At 53.7% G+C, this 17,633-nt stretch overlaps 3 protein-coding genes across 3 annotated transcripts; 2 read left to right on the forward strand and 1 right to left on the reverse strand.

Moving 5' to 3' along the window:
• Positions 1-5,235: 5,235 nt before the first annotated feature.
• CCDC137 (coiled-coil domain containing 137) lies at positions 5,236-10,852 on the reverse strand. Its single transcript, XM_069543781.1, has 6 exons — positions 10,637-10,852; positions 10,119-10,252; positions 8,446-8,665; positions 6,947-7,029; positions 6,747-6,826; positions 5,236-6,567 (listed from the first exon to the last, which is right to left on the reverse strand). Exons 1-6 carry the CDS (start codon positions 10,771-10,773, stop codon positions 6,346-6,348), a joined length of 876 nt encoding a protein of 291 aa, XP_069399882.1. The 5' UTR covers positions 10,774-10,852; the 3' UTR covers positions 5,236-6,345.
• A 5-nt stretch (positions 10,853-10,857) lies between these two features.
• OXLD1 (oxidoreductase like domain containing 1) lies at positions 10,858-13,244 on the forward strand. The gene is made up of 2 exons (XM_069543784.1): positions 10,858-11,019; positions 11,820-13,244. The coding sequence occupies exons 1-2, from the start codon at positions 10,960-10,962 to the stop codon at positions 12,219-12,221; spliced, it is 462 nt and encodes a 153-aa protein (XP_069399885.1). The 5' UTR covers positions 10,858-10,959; the 3' UTR covers positions 12,222-13,244.
• A 337-nt stretch (positions 13,245-13,581) lies between these two features.
• Positions 13,582-17,243, forward strand: PDE6G (phosphodiesterase 6G). Its single transcript, XM_069543785.1, has 3 exons — positions 13,582-15,699; positions 16,160-16,200; positions 16,649-17,243. Exons 1-3 carry the CDS (start codon positions 15,554-15,556, stop codon positions 16,723-16,725), a joined length of 264 nt encoding a protein of 87 aa, XP_069399886.1. The 5' UTR covers positions 13,582-15,553; the 3' UTR covers positions 16,726-17,243.
• The last annotated feature ends 390 nt before the right edge of the window (positions 17,244-17,633 follow it).

Consider the following 17,633-nt stretch of genomic DNA (forward strand, 5'->3'; position numbering starts at 1 on the left):
ATGTCCACAGATTTCATGGACCCAGGTAGTTATCTCACAGGAGCACATGGGGTATCTTTGTTCCAGTCACCTTCCAAACCTGGAAAGGGGCTCTTCTGGTAGGCACTGACATGTCCTACTCTAACACACCCCTCAAATGGTCATCATTGATTTCCATAGGACTGTGCCCAAATGGACATCCTTAAATAGGCCACTGCCCTCCTGCCTGAGCATATGGCCAGGCCATTGACCACTACCCCAGTCAGTAAAAACTCAAACATGGGGGCTTCTACAGCTCAGTGCTTCATCACTGCTAGGAAAAATGCATGTAATTTAGCCCAAACAAGCTGGTCCTTTTTAACCTATTTCAATCAGTCTCCATTTGCTGGTCTTTACGTAGAAGGTTTCCAAACAAAATGCTGTCCATTCAACTTGGAACTGCCATTTACAAAGTGAACAGCTCTTTGTCAGTCAGTCAAGAGCAGTTTGTAGGGCACTGTCCGAGTGACTCCCAAGTAGAGCCCAGCACCTCCTCGTGGTCCCAGAGTCCGCCCCGGGTGCAGAGGCTTCCTGCACCTCCTCGCGTCCTGCAGGCAGCTTGGTCCGGTGTAAGCCATTTCCACTTCCATGTCTATATGGAAACCTTCTGGGCACTGCCACTTGCATTAGAGTGTCTCTCGACATCGTCCGAGACATCACTGCTATTGGAGCTTAAGATCATTTTATATCCTTCAGTCACTGGGGCAGCTTCAGTTATTGTCAGGTGGCAAGGTGGTAAACCCCCCTCAAGTGGAAGTTCTCCCATCCAAAGTCCCAGCAGCTGCCCCTAGGGGGTTGCTTACAGGCTCTTGCCCTCCACACAGGGCCACCATGGCACCCCACCTTCTACCCCACACTGGGTTCAGCCACCCTTCAGTTCAGTCACTAGGTCATGTCCGACTCTGTGACCCCAAGGACTGCAGCACGCCAGGCCTCCCTGTCCATCACCTACTCTCGGAGTTTACTCAAACTCATGTCCACTGAGTCAGCGATGCCATCCAACCATCTCATCCACTATCGTCCCTTTCTCCCGCCTTCAATCTTTCCCAGCATGCAGGGTCCTTTCCCAGCATGCAGGTCCTTTCCCAGCATCAGGGTCTTTTTCAGCCACCCTTACTGGTTTCCATTTAGCATGTCCCGAAGGGCAGTTATATGCCTTCTGTTTTTATAAGATGAGGTGCAAGGCTGCACAAATGCCCTCAGAAGCCAACTGCAAGCCCAGGTTGTTACCTCTGCTCTTGACTGACAGCTAGACTATAAATCAGATTCCCAAGACAGCCCTCCTCAGGTTCAACTAATATGCTAGAGTGGCTCACAGAACTCAGAGAGTTTACTTACCAGATCACTTTTTATGAAAGAAAATAACTCAGCCAGATGAAAAAGAGCCCTAGAACAAGGTATGGGCAAAGGGCAGAGTTCCCATGCCCCCTCCAGTGAACACTCCCCATGTTGCCATGTTTACCGACCTGAAAGTTCTCTAAACTCTGCCCTTTGTGTTTTATAATTGATTGAATCATTAATTCAACTTCCAGGCCCTCTCCCCTCCCTGGAGTTTGGGCAGTTGGAGGTAATGGGCACTGAAAAGTTCTAACCCTCTAATCATGTTGGTTCTCTTGGCAGCTAGCCCCGATGTTTAGGCGGGGTCCAAAACCCAACTCATTCATCTAACAAGAGACATCTTTGTTGCTCTAATCGGAAAATTCCAAGGGTTTTAGGAGCTCTGTGCCAAAAGTGAGGATGAAGACTAAATGTATATTATACATAAATCACACCATCACAGGCCGATTCCAGATTGTTTTTCAGAAGAATGCTGGTCTCCCTATGGATAACAAATCCACTAGGATGGCCTTCAACTCTGTTCATTAACAGGCCAAACCAGGACTTTCTTGGTTAAGAGAACTAGAATAGAATGGGAAACTATCCTCTGAAGACGTAGTTAACTTGGCAAACCGATTAGCCTGCACCCTAGATGAGTCTACTAAGAAAGAAAAACAAACATTAAAATCCTTAATATTTCAGTTCAACAGGTAAGAGTCCCCTAAGCAAAGTCCTCCCAGCCTTCATCATTATTTTAAGAAGCCAGGACATTGAAAGAAAGACTTCGAGACACCAAAGCGCTCTGGACAACTTCAGTCACCCAATCCATCTTTCCAGTGTCCTCCTACTTCTCAGTGATGGGATTCCAGGAAATCAGTTTTTCCAAGTCTCCCTCTTAATTGGTTCACAGAAACAACTCTCTAGACTGGGAATGAATTTTCTATACTGGAGCTACATTCTCAATGCTCAACCCCAGTACTACTGAACAGTCCCTGCCTCAGAGCTCGATTCCCAATTGTGGAGGTCTCCAATAAACCTCAGCAAATCAAGAAAAAATGATCCTGAACCCACAACACTTAGCGCTCTTCCAACAGGAGTGAACAGATCGTGCCCTTACACCAGACTGGTGGTGATAAAGTGAGGGGGCAGGTGGACACGCTATTTAAAGTGCTGGATATTATGAATCTGAACACCAGTGTGCAGGCTTCAGTGTTGCTTTCCCAAGTAATGAATTCTCAGCAGACGATATCAGGCAATTATGCAGCATTATGTGGGAAGATACTGGATCCAGAGTTGGTGTCACATTCTAAAAATGCAATCCAGAAAAACTGTCCACACGGCTCCCTCCCAGATGCTCCAAATTGCCTGACAGACCATTCGAGGTTTGGCAAGTGGGTTTCACAGAGCTGCCCACCATCTCACAGGTATAATTCCTGGTAATGATTGGCAGGGCTTCCCTGGTGACTCAATGGTAAAGGACCCTGCCTACGCTGGAGATGCAGCTTCCATCCGCTGGTCGGAAAGATCCTCTGGAGAAGGAAATGGCAACCCATTCTAGTATTCTGCCCAGGAAATCCCACGGACAGAGGAGCCAGGTGTGCTATAGTCCATGAGGTTGCAAACAGTCGGACATGACTTAATGACCAAACAGCAACAATGATTTGCATGTATCACTTGATTCATCAGCTAAAGTAACCTTAGACAACCACACAGACTTTGATTTCATACTTAATGAATACGGAGGCATTTGTCCAATAGCAAATACTACTACTACTACTACTTGGATAAACACCTTTGGAGAAGTAGAAACTCAATTTCACAAGATGAGGGAACAAGCACAAATTTCACCTGACTCTCCTTGGCCCTTTGATTTATTCTGCTACCTTCAGGTCTAGGGTCATGGTTTAGAACCATCACACAAGCTAGTTGTCATATATTACTTTTGCATTCTGCTTTGCATAGTTTTGGCTTTTTGTTTCTGTTGTTTTTTCTTTTCCCCATGCTGCATAGCTTGCATGATCTTAGTTCCCCAACCAGGGACTGAACTTGGGCTCTTGGCAGGGAAAGTGCAAAGTACTAACCACTGAACCACCAGGAATTCCCTATTTTAAAACTTTGTACATGTTTCTTGTCAACCCCCTGCAGAAATGCACACTAAATAGAATGATGGTGACTCAGTGCCTTGAGATGACTGCTGATGCTTGTACCTTCTTTACAAGATATGATTTTAAGAGGGAAAATGGCTGAGAGTTTCTCCTTCTACTTTCCTTATTACTCAAATGTGGCCTCACTCAGTGTCAATCACTATGCACTTTCTCTCTGATGTGGGACACGATGTCCAGGCAAGGTCCTGGCACTGAGGGACAAAACACAATTCTGCTAAAACTGATCAGTGATGGTCTCAAGGAAAGACCCGGATCAAAAGGGAGGGGGAAATGCGGAAATGAGCAAAGGAAAGCTCAATCAGAATGGGGTCGCGAAGCTCTGAAGGGAACACTCTCTCACGCATGCGTCCCTCAGCACCGCAGCTCACAGGCCCAGCGGGAAGATTTCCTGACTCAGAAACAAGCTACTCACTGCAGCCAATGGAAAACCAGATCCCTCCTAATTTCCTCCTCAGTTCAGTTCAGTCGCTCAGTCATGTCCGACTCTTTGCGACTCCATGGACTTCAGCACACCAGGCTTCCCTGTCTATCACCAACTTGCCAAGATTCCCCAAACTCATGTCCATCGAGTCAGTGAGGCCATCCAACCATCTCATCCCGTCGTCCCCTTCTCCTCCTGCCTTCAATCTTTCCCAGCATCAGAGTCTTTTCCAAATGAGTCAGTTCTTCAAATCAGGTGGCCAAAGTATTGGGGCTTCAGCTTCAGCATCAGTCCTTCCAATGAATATTCAGGACTGATTTCCTTTATGATTGACTGGTTTGACCTCCTTGCAGTCCAAGGGACTCAAGAGTCTTCTCCAACACCACAGTTCAAAAGCATCAATTCCTCCTCCTGCTGCTGCTGCTGGTAAGTTGCTTCAGTCGTGTCCGACTCTGTGCGACCCCATAGACAGCAGCCTACCAGGCTCCCCCGTCCCTGGGATTCTCCAGGCAAGAACACTGGAGTGGGTTGCCATTTCCTTCTCTAGTGCATGAAAGTGAAAAGTGAAAAGGAAGTCGCTCAGTCGATTCCTCCTAAAACCTAGTAAAAGCTGACCTTCCCCTTTGTCTCCTCCAACTTGCCACACAGTTTGCTTGTTCTGGATTGAAATTCTGATTCCAACAAACTCATTTTGGCCAAAGATCTTATTTCATGCTAAGAGTCAACACCCTTAACGCAGGCTGGAGGTCCTGATGGCTGATCCTACCTGGGTTCTATCTCTAGAGGAGACCCGAATCTGGGCTCCATTCCTGAGGGGTGATGCCCGGTTGGGGGCCCATCTCTGAGGGATGACCCCAGCCTGGTCACCATCGCTGACGGGTTAGGTTGGGCCTGGTGACATCTCTGATGGTAAAGCCAGCTGAGCTGACTTGACCAGTTTTTAGAGGCACTCCAACAAGTGTCTAAGGAAATATAATTTCCACATTTCATGTGACCAAGGGCAAACTTCCTTCACCATGACCTATTTCCTCATTCCCACGTTCATACTGTCCTTGCAGTGCGTCCAGGAAACACCAGTGTTTCTCAGCAGCCCCACCTCACTCTTTGGCTCTCACTGCCCTGCCTGTCTCAGAACCTGATTGTAAGAAGGATGTCAGCACTGAACGAAGAGATTGCGCTGCCCGCCCCAGTTGTCATGTGATGGGGGGTGAGTCCTGGCTACTGCAGCCAGCCAGCACCTGGCTACCCATGCAAGGGCTGGGGCCACCCACCATGCAGAAACACACCCCAGAGAGTGACAGCCCTGATTCCAGGTACAGCTTCCAGAACTTCAATCTTTTAATTCAAAAATAAACTTCACTGCATAAAATACAAACTTGGGGAAGAGCAAAATAGATCGCATACCACTCCACTCTCATTCTCTTGGGCCGCCCTAGCCAGTGCTGAGGCCTAGCACTGACTGAGGTGCCCAGGCCATCTTTGCTGGCTTGAGGAGCCTGAGCTGTAGAGAGCAAGGCAGCCCAGCGGCTGTCAACCTCCAACAAGGCTGTGAGTGCCCTGACCCTGTCCCTCCATGTTCGACTGCTAGCAGCCTGTAAGCCACATCCCCATGCTCTCACTTGTATCCCACCCCTGAGCAGGAGGATAAATCCAGGTGCTCCCTCCTTTGGCACCTGTGGGAGGTTCAAACCTTGCCAGGCCCTGCCCTTAGCAGGAACTCACATGGCTCCTCTGATCTCAAGAGCCCTGAGCTGGGCTCCTGTCCTTGCTGTCTAGCCACTCCTGATCTGCTGGAGAGCCCCGCCATGTCCTCCCCAGAGACCCTGATGATATAAGCACTCAGCCTCCCCAACCGTGGTGTGGGTGGCTTAGCCTTCGCACCCTAACATAAGCTGGGATGGCTCCACCTGCCCTGCGGGGACCATGAGGACATCTAGGTGGCCTAGATGCTGACCCCCCGCCCCTGCCCCACACCAGCCTGCTGTCTGGCTTTGGCTCCAGCCGTGTGGCTCTGTCGAATCTCGTAGAGCCTCGCTTACTGAGTCAGCAGTGTCTACAACTCACAGGCATTTAGGGACAGGATTATGGGATTGGCCCTCCCTAAAGTGGCCCTGGGTTGTGTCTCAGCCTGGACCTGTGTGTTCAGAACAAAGCTGCATGTGACGCTAGGCTTAAGGGAATGACGCTGACTGCATTTCACCCAGGTGGTGGCTCCATCTATGGGGGCTCAGGAGACAGATGATGCTCTGTGCGAGATATGGGTCCAGCAGATGGTCACTCCTGAAAGAGCAATCTCTAGAGAGAAAAAACAGGAGCCCGCTCCCCCACCTGAGTCCCAGGACATGTCCTGGGAAGGGACTCTCGATTGTAGGCCATCTGCTTGTCCAGCTCCAGCCCAGGTGCAGCAGCTCTGGTCCCTCGTCATTACAGCTGCGTCTCTGGCTTCTTCCCGGGAGGGAGGTGGGGTGGCTGTAGTGACTGAGTCCCCTGCTGCTGCTGCTGTAGTCTCTTTAGCGCCCTGTAGGCGTTCACAGCCCGCTCCCTCTCCTCCGCCACAATCCTCTGTCTGGCCAGTGAGGTGGTCAGAGGCTGGGACATACTGCCAGGGCTTAAAAGCTTCTTCAGCATCAGTGATTTCTTGCCAGGCTGAAGAACAGAGAGAGGGAGGGTGAGGCACAGGTACAGGAAGAAGGGGAGGTTAAGGAAGGGTCTAGGTCAGTCCAAAAGTCTAAAAGTCAGTCCGTGAGAACACGGTGCTCTCCTATATGCCCTGAACCCAGCAGCATCAAGGGGCAAAAAGGGCAACTCCCTGAACCCCTGCTTACCTGGTCCCTACTCACACTCATCCTGGGCTTGGCGGTCAGCTCTGGGGGCTGCAATGCGACCTCACCAAACTTCACTGTGTCTGGAGGGGCAGATGAGCACAGCTGAAGCCTGCTGCCTACACAAGCCCCGCAGCCACGGCACCCAGAGCCAATGTTAGCCCACCCACTGACCCCGACACAACTGCTTCCAGAAAAGTTACCTTGGAGCAGCTCCTGCTCTAGCCTCTCTGCTGCCTTCTCCTCCTTCCTCTGCCGGGCCTTGTCCAATCGCCGCTTCTGGAACCTGGGAAGAGAGCACAGTGCTCCTCTTACTCCTAAACCCCCGGTTCACAGGACTCGGGAAGAGGCAGAGGTCACCCCTGCTCACGAAGAATGCTCCACAGCAGACCCCAGGGGCCTGCCTCCAAACCTCACGACCCACAGAGAGCACTCCTGAACCCAGCAGACCCTCCCAAAGTTCTAAGTCAAGGGTCCTCAGCATCAGTAGCCCTGGAGCCACGTGACAATGTCTAGAGATGTCCTGGGCTATTACAATCTGTGTGTGTGGCAGGGGTGCTCCTGGCACCTCATGGGTGGAGGCCAGGTATGCTGCTCACTGTCCTACGGGGCATGGAACAGCCCCCACCCCAGAGAATCACCTGCCCCAAGTGTCAACCATGCTGCTGAGTCTCAAGGGCCCTGCACAGTAGCATGTGTGATGTGGCTCCTTACTGTTTCTGGAATCAGCGTCCAATGAGTGCTGGAGATCACTGTGGCTTTTACTGGTACCTGGGACAGGTTTTATGTGATGTAATTTTCATTGGCTAATATGAGTACGTGAACTATAAGTGGACACGGAGAAACTCCACAAAGCTGAAAACAATCAAACTTTTACAGCTTTAGGGAAATTTCTTCTTTTCTTTTTTTTTTTAAATTTAGGCCACGCCACATGGCATGTAGGATCTCAGTTCCCCCAAGCAGGGATGGAACTCATGCCCCTTGCAGTGGGAGCACTGGGCTGCCTGGGCAGTCCCTGCTTTCAGAGAAATTTCTGATGAAAGCCTGGCTTGGTTCATGACTAAAGTTTCAGTAGAGGTAGAAACACATTGCAAAAAGCATTTGTTTGCTAAAACCAGTGCTCAGCCCCCACCCACAGGCTCAAGAAGGTAGCACACAGCTTATGTCCTAGACTTCTCCAGGGCTGAGAGTAGGGATGGACAGCTGGTGGTGGGCTTCCTCCTGGTGCCAGTATCTCCACTAGGAAGCTGAGTCTGAGAGGTCACAGAACTTGTCCAAGTGACACAGCTATAGGCTCTCAAATCTTTTGGGGGCTGGAAAGGTCAATCCTGGAAACTGACTTCTGTGGGGCAGGCACAGTCCACCTGGTGGCTTGCAAGCACTCCTGGGAAGGAGCCTCACCTTTTTTTCTACTTCCCTATAACTACTGGCCTGGAGGGAACAGCTAGCCCTCGCTTGGCTCCTGGATCCCTTGATGCTTTCCACAGAGAGGCACAAAGCTAAGCCTTCAGAGTTCTGTGGATTCAGAGCCTCCCAGGTCAAGAGGCTGAGGTGCAGAGAAAAACAGCGACTGACACCAGGTCCTGCTTGCTCTGAATCACGGGGTGGGGAGGGTGCCCCTTGTCAACGAGAGGCTGTCAATGTAGAAGACATTCGAGGAACCCCACAGCCTTGCCTCCCAGCCCCTCCAGCCCCCACTCACGCTTTCTTCCGCTCTGACTTCTTCTTGGGAGCAGCCTGCACCTCGGGCTGCCGGCTGGCCTGGTTCTTGCTGAGGAACAGCACATGCTGGGCCTCCTGTTCCATGCGCCGGACATAGGCCCTGTCGGACTCCCACTTCCTCTGCTTGAACTTGGGTATGGCAATGTCTGGTTCCACTCCCTTTGCTTCCTTCTCCAATGTCTTACTGAAAGCTGCCTGGGCTGAGGACAAAGGGAGACCTCAGAGAGGAGTGATGAAGGCAGGGGGGTGGACTGGGTGGTGCTGGGCTGGTCACGCATGTTCATCTCCCCTCCCCAGGCTGCAGAAAGGGAAGAGCAGACTCACACGCGAACTAAACAATCTCTAAGATGCCAGCTGGGGGCACCCTGGGGTGGCATCCCCAAAGCTCACTGGCACACATCAAAGACATCCTCTGTAGCTCAGCTGAAAAAAGTGACGAAACCTTAGGTATCCATCACTAGGTGACCAGCTGAATGATTCCCTTTATGTTCATCCAGAGGTGTCACTGCACAGCTGCTGAGGAGAGCTTCGTGGAGTTATGGGAAAGGGCATGGAGATCTACAAAATCCACTGGAAGGGAAAACCCAGGACACCAAACAATATACAGAACGAAAGTATAGCTTTTACTAATATGTGAAATGTGAAATATGTATAAGGCTAACATGTGAATAACTAAAATAGGCATAACATTTCCCCTGGGAAGGTAAAAAGAAGATGAACAGTGATTTCTTTTAGGTGGAGAGAACAGGATTCAAAGACGCCTCACCTCGTACCTTTCAGAACTGATTTCACCATATACGTAAGTTTATATTTTTTAAAATAATTTAACCCCCTAAAAGTGCTGACTCTATAGGGCGTGGTTCAGAATGTGCCATCATCCATCTGGGTCAGTGACCTCCTCTACCCCTCTGCTTCCTCAATTCTTTACTTCGCTATTGATTTGGCAGCCATCTAATCCCCAACAAAAAGACTAAGGTTTACAAAGAAATGACAAAATAGCATTGCTGCAAAATCAGTGTCATGTTTAGGAACACATACACCTATACGTGTACATGAAACACAAACACTCTGGACCCAATTCCCCCAGCATTCAGGGAGAAGCCAACAGGTGGGCGCCCTAGCTGGCCTTGGGGAAAGGGGCGGGGTGGGGGTGCGTGGAAATGAGCTTCCTAGAGGGTCTGATCAATTCCCTCCATAACCTCTGGAGACCATCCACTTCTCTCCACCATGACTTCTGCACTCTGGTCCAAGGAACCATCATCATAGTAAGGCTGGCCTGCAGCGTCCTCTCATCCCCTCAATCCTTACATAGGCGACCTTTTTCTTCAAGTAAATCTGAACTGACTGTCCACTCTGATTTGTCTCCACTACTCTTGGGGGGCAGTGGTAGAAATCAACACTTCCATCTTAGCCCATGAGGCCCCAGGGGCTCCTTTTGGAGCCTCACCTGAAACCACCTTATCACCTGCTGCCACCCGCCGCTCTGGCCTTGGTGACACCAGCCTTCAGTCAGCCTTCCACATGCTCCTGCACCGTCTGAACTGCTCGGGCCTGGCAGATTTCTTTTGCCTGAAACGCCACTGAATACTTGTGCAATTAAGTGGATTCAAACACACAAGGCTTTATGGCCACCCAGCATAGGCCTGCAGTTACCCTCTTTCTTCCTCTTCTTGTTACTGATAGGATTTTTCATCTCTTGCCGGCTCCTCATAATCTCTCGCAGCCTGAAAGGAATTTCCTGTTCATCCTGGTTCTTGGGCTTGCAATTCACTTTCTTCTTTTCTTTGCTGTGAAGGAGAACACGGGGGTGAAACAGGTCTCAAGTGGAGCATAAACAGAATCCGAGAAACCGAAGCTCAGCCTGGAGAAAGAAACTTCGCAGAGTAACCCTGGCCGCTGTCGTGCGTGCCGCTCAAGGGAGCACGACCTCGTCCTAGCCGGCCCAGAGACTGTCCCTGGACCTCCCAGGACCCTGCATGGAAGGACCTGACTTTGTCCAGGATGACAAGACGGCGCCCGGAAGGTGACATGTGCCACACCGGAGACTCCGTCACGCCTCTGTCGACCCAGCTGACCATCCGGGACGCCCACCGCCCGGACCCGGCAGCGAGCTGTGCCCGGCATGCGGAGGGGCGCCGAGGTGTCTTCAGGGCAGTGAGATCCGCACCCACCTGCGCGGTCCCGGCCGTGGTGCCGAGCGCTGCTTCCCCAACTCTTGCTGCCTCCGGCCCTGCGGTCGCCCTGGTCTCCCAAACCCTGCCGTTCCCGCCGGCACCGCCGTCGCCGCTCCGCGCCGGAGTCCGGCCATCTCTCCAAGCACGGGGTTCACAAGAACAGCCACTTCCGCACTCCCGCGCGGTCCCGCCCTACGCCCGCCACTTCCGCTTCCTGCGCCCATCGGCGCCGTACGGCTCCCTGACGGGTCGGGATTGGCCAGGGCGGCCGCCTTTCACGGCCGCCTGCGGCGCGTGCGCAGTGAGCCAGGCCGCGGGCAATGCTGCTGAGGAGGGTAACAGGGGGAGGCCGGGCGGTGATTGCCGCTATCCTCGGCAGGGCAAGTACAAGTGGGGACGGGGACGGGATATGTTCGGGAGGCTGGGCCACATAGGGGCCGAGGAGCCCCGCTCTTCCGGCCGCTGATCAGATCTCGGGGTAGTGCCGGCGGGTTCTGCGCTCGTTCCCCCTGTCCAGTACCTGTTGAACAGCTGCTGTGTGCAAGGCCTTTGGGGAAACCTCAGTGAATAGGAGCTGATGCTCCTCGCTGGAGAAATTAGAGAAATAAAGTTTGGGCCCTTGTTCAGTGCCCTGGAGACGGAGCAAGGGACCAGGGTGGGGGCTCCAGGTGAGGAGAAGGCTGCGCCCTGGACCTTGGGAATGACTTGGGCTTCTCCTGTGACAGAAGGAAGAGGGATGAAGGGGTGATGCGATTAGTCAGGATGGTCACGGGAGGGAAATGTGGGAGTACTGGTTGGAGAGGGAGAGGTGGCTGTTTGGCCTGGAGCTCACAAGCCTCCACCTCTGCCACAGTCCTGACCACCAGGCAAAGGCATCTTAGCTGGAGATACAGTCTCTCCACTCACCATCTGCTGGAGTGCCTGCCTAGTGCCAGGCCTTGAACCCAGCCTCTCTCATGAACTTATGGGTCATCCTCGTCCCAAGCGTCAGGTCCATTTTACAAATGGGAAACTGAGTCTAAAGACGAAGTAACTTGTCTAAGGTCATGCAGGAATTAAGGAAGCTGAGAAAGACATGGAGTCCCCTGCCAGTGACAGGAAGCCAAAGTTTACCCAGAGCAGGAGGCGAGTGGGGCCTTACCAGCTTCCTAGAGACTCATGTGCTTATCTGCATCCTTAGTGGCCGCTGTCCAGCTGGGACTGGTGCCAAAAGCTTCCTGGAGGCGGCAACCTTCTTCACAGGATCCAAGTCCGTGAAGCCCACAGAGAGTTTGGGAAGAACCATGTGGAAGTGGGGTCCCAAGCAGGTGCAGCAGGCACCGGGCAGCCCAAGTCCTCCCTGCCGGGTGGGGGCCCCTCGGGACCCCTGTCCCCACCACCACCTGAGCTCCAGCCGCCCACCAACTGCTGCATGAGCGGCTGCCCCAACTGTGTGTGGGTGGAGTACGCAGATGCGCTGCTGCAGCACTGCCAGGATGGCGGGGAGCAGGCCCTGGCCGCCCTGGAGGAGCACGTGACTGATGAGAACCTCAAGGCCTTCCTCCGGATGGAGATCCAGCTCCGCATTAGGAGAGGAGGCTGAGCCACCTGGCCAGACACCCTCACCCTGACACACTCAATCCCTCACCACCACCTTTATCCACGGCGCGTTCGTGCTGCTGGTGTCGGCAGGAGTAGGAAGAGTTGTTCATTGACTTTGCCTGAGAATAAATACGTTCTCTGTGGTGGTTAGACAGCAGGCTTTTGTGTCATCATCTGTAGGCTTATGCCATATTATCATATGTCCATGGGGCACCTGCAGCCTTCACCAATCTGTGAAGGTGAAAATAAACCTGTTTCCTTGACTATTCAAGTGACAATGACACCAGGGGCCCCCTTCCATGTCCCAGCATCCCAGAAGTCTCACCCACAGGTCAGCTCTGGTCAGCCACTGTCAGTGATGCGGCAGAGGGAGGACCATCTGGTCCTGTGAGGTGGCCATTAGCAAACCACTGGTGGGCACAAATGCCCACAGATGGCCTGGGAAGTGTCCCATCCATCCAACTGCAGACTTCCAAGCTCTGATACCAGTGGCCTGGATGGACAGGGTTAAACGAATTTATGCCTATTTTATCTCCTCATTTAAAAGAAAAGCTAGGGTTGTGATCTGACGTCATGAAGGAGTTGAGCTGATAAAACAGGCCTTCCCAGGTAGAGGCCTTCAATGTAAAGCCAGCATTTTCCACAAAGGCAGATCTGTGGACAAAAGAATGAAACGACACAGCCACAAGACATGCTGCTGTGCTAATGCCTGAGGATATACCCAGTAGTGCCAGCTGTCTTGGCCAGCTAATGATATCCAGAAGCAGTTTTGGTTTTTTCAGAGAAACATGATAGTAGCAATACAGGTTTGTTACACTTTATGTTAGAGACCATCTACTTCAATCATGTACTACAGATTTGAAAATGGCCCAGGAAAAGATTTCCCTGGAGACAAAAGCACAACAGACCTTAGTGGGCCTGAGGCCCCAAAGGGGTCTACAACATAGAGATAGTTAATCTCAGAGATGTAAGAAGAAGTTTACTGTACTTTTCTCAATAAAACATATTTATGAAAAAAAAGAAAGATTTTCTATGTGTATATGAACCTGGGGTTGATCTTTGTGAAGTCCCAGGAGGAGGAAGCTAGGGGAAGGGGAGAGATGTAGAAAATGCATCACTTGGTGGGAACAGCAGGTGCAAAGGCCCTTGGGTGGAAGGAGTTCCTTAGAACACACAGCAGGAGGGAGGGATGAGAGGTGAGGCCACCAAAGTGAATCAGGACCAGGCTACCTGGCTTTGGGGGCCAGAAAGGGGTTCCTCAGCAGTCAGGACTGAAAGTGGAGAGAGGCCTGAGATGGCAGCCAGTGCCGTATCATCTTTGCTTCAAAAATGAGCAGCTTCAGGGACTTCTTGGTGGTCCAGGGGTTAAGACTCCGTACTTCCAATGCAGGGGTCCTGGGTTCAACCCCGGATCTGGGAACTAGATCCCACATGCCACAGCTAAGAGTTCCCATGCTGCAACTTCAGATCTCGCATGCCACAACTAGGACCCAGCATAGCAAATAAATATTTTTTTTAAAAAACAAGCAGCTTCAGGAGAGGCTGGTTGTTCATGATCATACATCCCTTGCCTGCCCTGACCCTGTCCCCAGATTGTCCTTCCCTTGACCACACCTGAGCCCCTTCCCCCATCTCGGGGGAGTCCTCGGTAGTGCTACCCAACCCCACAATCTCATTAGTGTGGTGTCAGGCACAGTCCTAATCAGCTTATCCAGCTGCAGGATAAATGCCCAGCCAGCGCCCTGCTGAGGGAGGCCTGCCACTCACACCCATGGTCCCCTGAGACCTGCTGCCCTGGAACCTGGTGAGTAGCGACCTTCTCAGGTTGCCTTCCCCGGTGGCCACTTACCCAAGGGTGTTAGTGGGTATCTGCCCAGAGGGTGGGGAGCTGGTGGGCTTTTCACCACCGTCCTGAGGTCTGGGTCTATGGGAAGCCACCCACAACCCTGTTCAGAGAGGATGCCCAGCCTATCACATCCTCTGCTCCCCATGTCAGACGGTGGTGCAGGCTGTCCCCGAGGCTAGCAATGGTCTCGGAGCTTCAGGCCACACACACTCAACCAACCTAAATGGGCACAAGCTACAGGCCAGGCTGGAGCCAGGGAAGCTCAGGCAGCGGTTTCCATGGGGTAGCATCTGATAGTTGGAGCTCCATCAGGTCTAAGAACTGCCCGCACCAGGCCCATGGCCTGGAACTGGGGAAAGGGTCTGGCTGGGCCTACAGTGCCTGGGCCGTGAGGAGTGGGTGTTGTGGGGTTTGAGCCACCAGGGCCACCAGACCTGCTGCTGTCCACCTTGAACCCAGTGTAGATCTGGCCCCTGACCCCCGGTTCCTCTCAGGCTGATGCTGGTCCCAGCACAGAGGCCAAAACTTAGGGAGGGGAGGTCCACAGCAGGGCCCATCCAACTCTAGGTGCCCTGGTCCTCATGGCCAGGCCTTCCTCGCTGGTCTTGACAGAACCAGCTGTCCTTGCCTCCCAAGTGGTCTCAGCCCTTAAACTCTAGCAGGCAGTGGGTAGTGGCCCCAGACAGAAGTCAGGCATTGCAGCCCACAAATGGGGGACAAGAAAAGGGGCCCCAAGAGGTGATGCCTGGGGCATCCAGTGCCAGGGTAGCTACGGCTCCTGGCTGTGTCATGTACTTAGCCCCAGAACCTTCTGGGCTCACAGTGCTTCCTGAGAGATTAGTCTACCCCTGGTGCTAATAGGCTTAAAGGAAGGTGAGCTTCCCGTGGCCAAGGTCACCAGGGCTTAGGGCATCCAGGGGGAAGCTCTGGGGGAGAGGAGGAAGGGAGGCCACTCCGTGCAGTGGGTTCAAGGACACCAGCAGGTGATGCTGGCACCTAGCGAGTGGTGGCAGGTGGAGGGGTTATGTTTACCAACAGAGGGAAGACGCTGCTGGAACCAAGGCTACACAGCCCGGTTGGGGGTTTCATTGTGACACAGGCCCCTCCCCTGCCCTCCCATTTCTCAGGCTACTTTTAGGCGCCATTGGGTGCCCAACATGCCACCATAAATGAGGCTGAGTGTTCCACCCCAGAGATTGGGATGGGGAATGCAGAAGGAGGAAGCCATAAGGAGGTTGCCCCTGGGGACCACCCAGCGCTCTCACCCCCTTCCCGGTCCTCATTTGGGCCCCAAGTGCAGTTGGCAGAGGCTCCCCGGGTCAGGGGACTGCCATCCAAGTCCCACTGGGAACCGGTGGGTCTCATATTGCAGGGTTTCCTCTGCTCCAGGGAGCTGAGATTGGCGAGGAGGGTCGGAAGCAGGAGGGCCCAGAGCGTGAGGCAGTCCAAAAGCTGAAGGTCGCTGCGGGATCTCTGCCAACCTGGCCATGAACCTGGAGCCACCCAAGGCCGAGATCCGGTCGGCCACCAGGGTGATGGGGGGACCCGTCACTCCCAGGAAAGGGCCCCCGAAATTTAAGCAGCGGCAAACCAGGCAGTTCAAGAGCAAGCCCCCCAAGAAAGGTGTCCAAGGGTAAGCAGAGCTGTGGGAGGGGTGGCTCTGAGAGGGGGTGGAGGGCCCACCAGCTGTACAGGAGGGAGGGGGGCTGCACTGCAGGTGGGGGGCTGGGTGGGGCCTCACACCACCCTTTTCTGGTGGAAGGCAATCCCATCCTCCTAAGCTGGTGGGGCAGTTCTTGGGGGCCTGAGCTGGCCTGTCTCAGGGTCCCCATTCCCTGGGGATGGGGAGGGGTGTCCTTTTTAGCTGTTATTGCTGAAAGGTCTGGAAAGCACACCCATCCACGCCATCACCCAGACACTCAACCAGCACCCCACTAACTGATGTGCATCTCCACACACGCAGCCCTATCTGTACACACCCAGGACACACTCAGACACACCACGTTCCCAGGAACCTGCACTCAAGTACACGCACGTCCCCCACACCCCTCCTCTCTTCCTGGCCACCGGCCCTGACTGCTCTGTCCTTGCAGGTTTGGTGATGACATCCCTGGAATGGAAGGCCTGGGAACAGGTATGACAACCACAAGTGTCCACCTAGGTCCCCCTGCTCGCCCACCACCCAGAGTGCCTGAGGCCCAGCCCCCCACCCCAGGCAGAGGGCACCTCCCCCTAGCTGTGATTCATTCCCTTTCCCGACTGCAAGCTTCAGAGTGGGGTCGTTCCTTCAGTGGGTGCTTGGAGGGGCTGGGAGGAACAAAGCTCTTGCTGTCCCCACCCCAACCCCTCTCACCAGCAGCAAGGCCCACCTTCCACCCCGCCTCTTCCAGGCCTGCTGCACCCACTCTCTTCCTGGGCAGGAAACCCATTTGATACCCCCCAAAGGTGGTGTGTCCTGAGAGGAGGGCTCTATGCCCAAGGACCCTGTACCCTCACCACTGGGGTGTGGACAACAGGGCCCAGAGGGCATGGTGGCGCCAGCAGCCATGGGACCCTCAACCTACTGCCCCCTTGTCCTGCAGACATCACCGTCATCTGCCCGTGGGAGGCCTTCAACCACCTGGAGCTGCACGAGCTGGCCCAGTACGGCATCATCTAGCCCTGGATCCCCGCCCTTGGCCCCTCTACTCCACTGCCCGCCGTGACCCCCTGCTCAAGATTCCTGTGAGGAGAGCTGTGCCCCTGGGAAGTCCAGAGTGTCTGGATTGTGTCTGGAGACCCTCACAGGGCAGCAGCCTCGAGCCTCCTGGACGCTAGTTACCAGGAGCCCACCACGTCCCTTCAGGACACCCTCTCGGGGCAGCCAGACCCTGCTTAACTTCCAGAAACACTGGTCCACAGACCCTCTCCTTCCCAGGCTGGAAAGCTAGGGCAGGCCTCCCAGTGGTGTCTGCCACACCCTGCCTCCTGGCCTGCCTGTCTGGGGGTGAGGACGGGGTCCCCTCACTAGCCTTTCCCAATTGAGGCCGTTGGGCCAGCAGGAGGATGGCAGGAGTCCTGCAGGCGTCAGACAATGAGAACCCCCTGGACCAGTCACACCAGTAGGAAGCTTGTCCTTTCCAACGTGGCCCACGCTCGCTGTTCTGTTTCAAATAAAGTTAGCCTTGCTCCCCACCACTTGTCTGGGGTGTGCTGTCAGTGGGGACAGGGCCCGAGGGTAGGGTCTGTTCAGTAGGAGTGGATGGCGCAGGCGCAGGTGGCAGGGATGGCGGGGCCTCGGCCAGGCTGAGGGGAGGAAACACGTTGGGTGCTGAGAAGGCTCCTGAAGGCTGGATCGGGGCAAGGCAGGCAGCCTCAGGTACTGCAGGGATGGGAGCTCGGGTCAGAGGGAGAGAAAGCCTGTTTGCTCCCCACAGGTGAGGAGACAGGTGCAGGGAAACTGGGCCCCCCTGCCCACCCTTAGTGTCCACTAAAGCCAGACAGATGCCCACCAGCAACTCTGCAACTCCACTCCTGACCTCACAGCGGGGCACGCTGTCATACATACACATAGACCTGCACAAAACT

The sequence above is a fragment of the Ovis canadensis genome, chromosome 11 (genome assembly GCF_042477335.2).
Source record: "Ovis canadensis isolate MfBH-ARS-UI-01 breed Bighorn chromosome 11, ARS-UI_OviCan_v2, whole genome shotgun sequence".
NCBI lineage: Eukaryota > Metazoa > Chordata > Mammalia > Artiodactyla > Bovidae > Ovis > Ovis canadensis.

What these genes read in the sequence shown, in the direction of transcription:
- CCDC137 (XM_069543781.1), bottom strand. Translation starts at nt 10,773, where the DNA reads ATGGCCGGACTCCGGCGCGGAGCGGCGACGGCGGTGCCGGCGGGAACG. An exon ending in AAGTCAGAGCGGAAGAAAGC is followed by an intron (nt 7,030 to 8,445) that starts GTGAGTGGGGGC and finishes CTCTCTTCCCAG; the next exon opens with GTTCCAGAAGCGGCGATTGG. An exon ending in AGAGCAGGAGCTGCTCCAAG is followed by an intron (nt 6,827 to 6,946) that starts GTAACTTTTCTG and finishes CTGCCCCTCCAG; the next exon opens with ACACAGTGAAGTTTGGTGAG.
- OXLD1 (XM_069543784.1), top strand. Translation starts at nt 10,960, where the DNA reads ATGCTGCTGAGGAGGGTAACAGGGGGAGGCCGGGCGGTGATTGCCGCT. An exon ending in TTGCCGCTATCCTCGGCAGG is followed by an intron (nt 11,020 to 11,819) that starts GCAAGTACAAGT and finishes CTGCATCCTTAG; the next exon opens with TGGCCGCTGTCCAGCTGGGA.
- PDE6G (XM_069543785.1), top strand. Translation starts at nt 15,554, where the DNA reads ATGAACCTGGAGCCACCCAAGGCCGAGATCCGGTCGGCCACCAGGGTG. An exon ending in CCCAAGAAAGGTGTCCAAGG is followed by an intron (nt 15,700 to 16,159) that starts GTAAGCAGAGCT and finishes CTGTCCTTGCAG; the next exon opens with GTTTGGTGATGACATCCCTG. An exon ending in AATGGAAGGCCTGGGAACAG is followed by an intron (nt 16,201 to 16,648) that starts GTATGACAACCA and finishes CTTGTCCTGCAG; the next exon opens with ACATCACCGTCATCTGCCCG.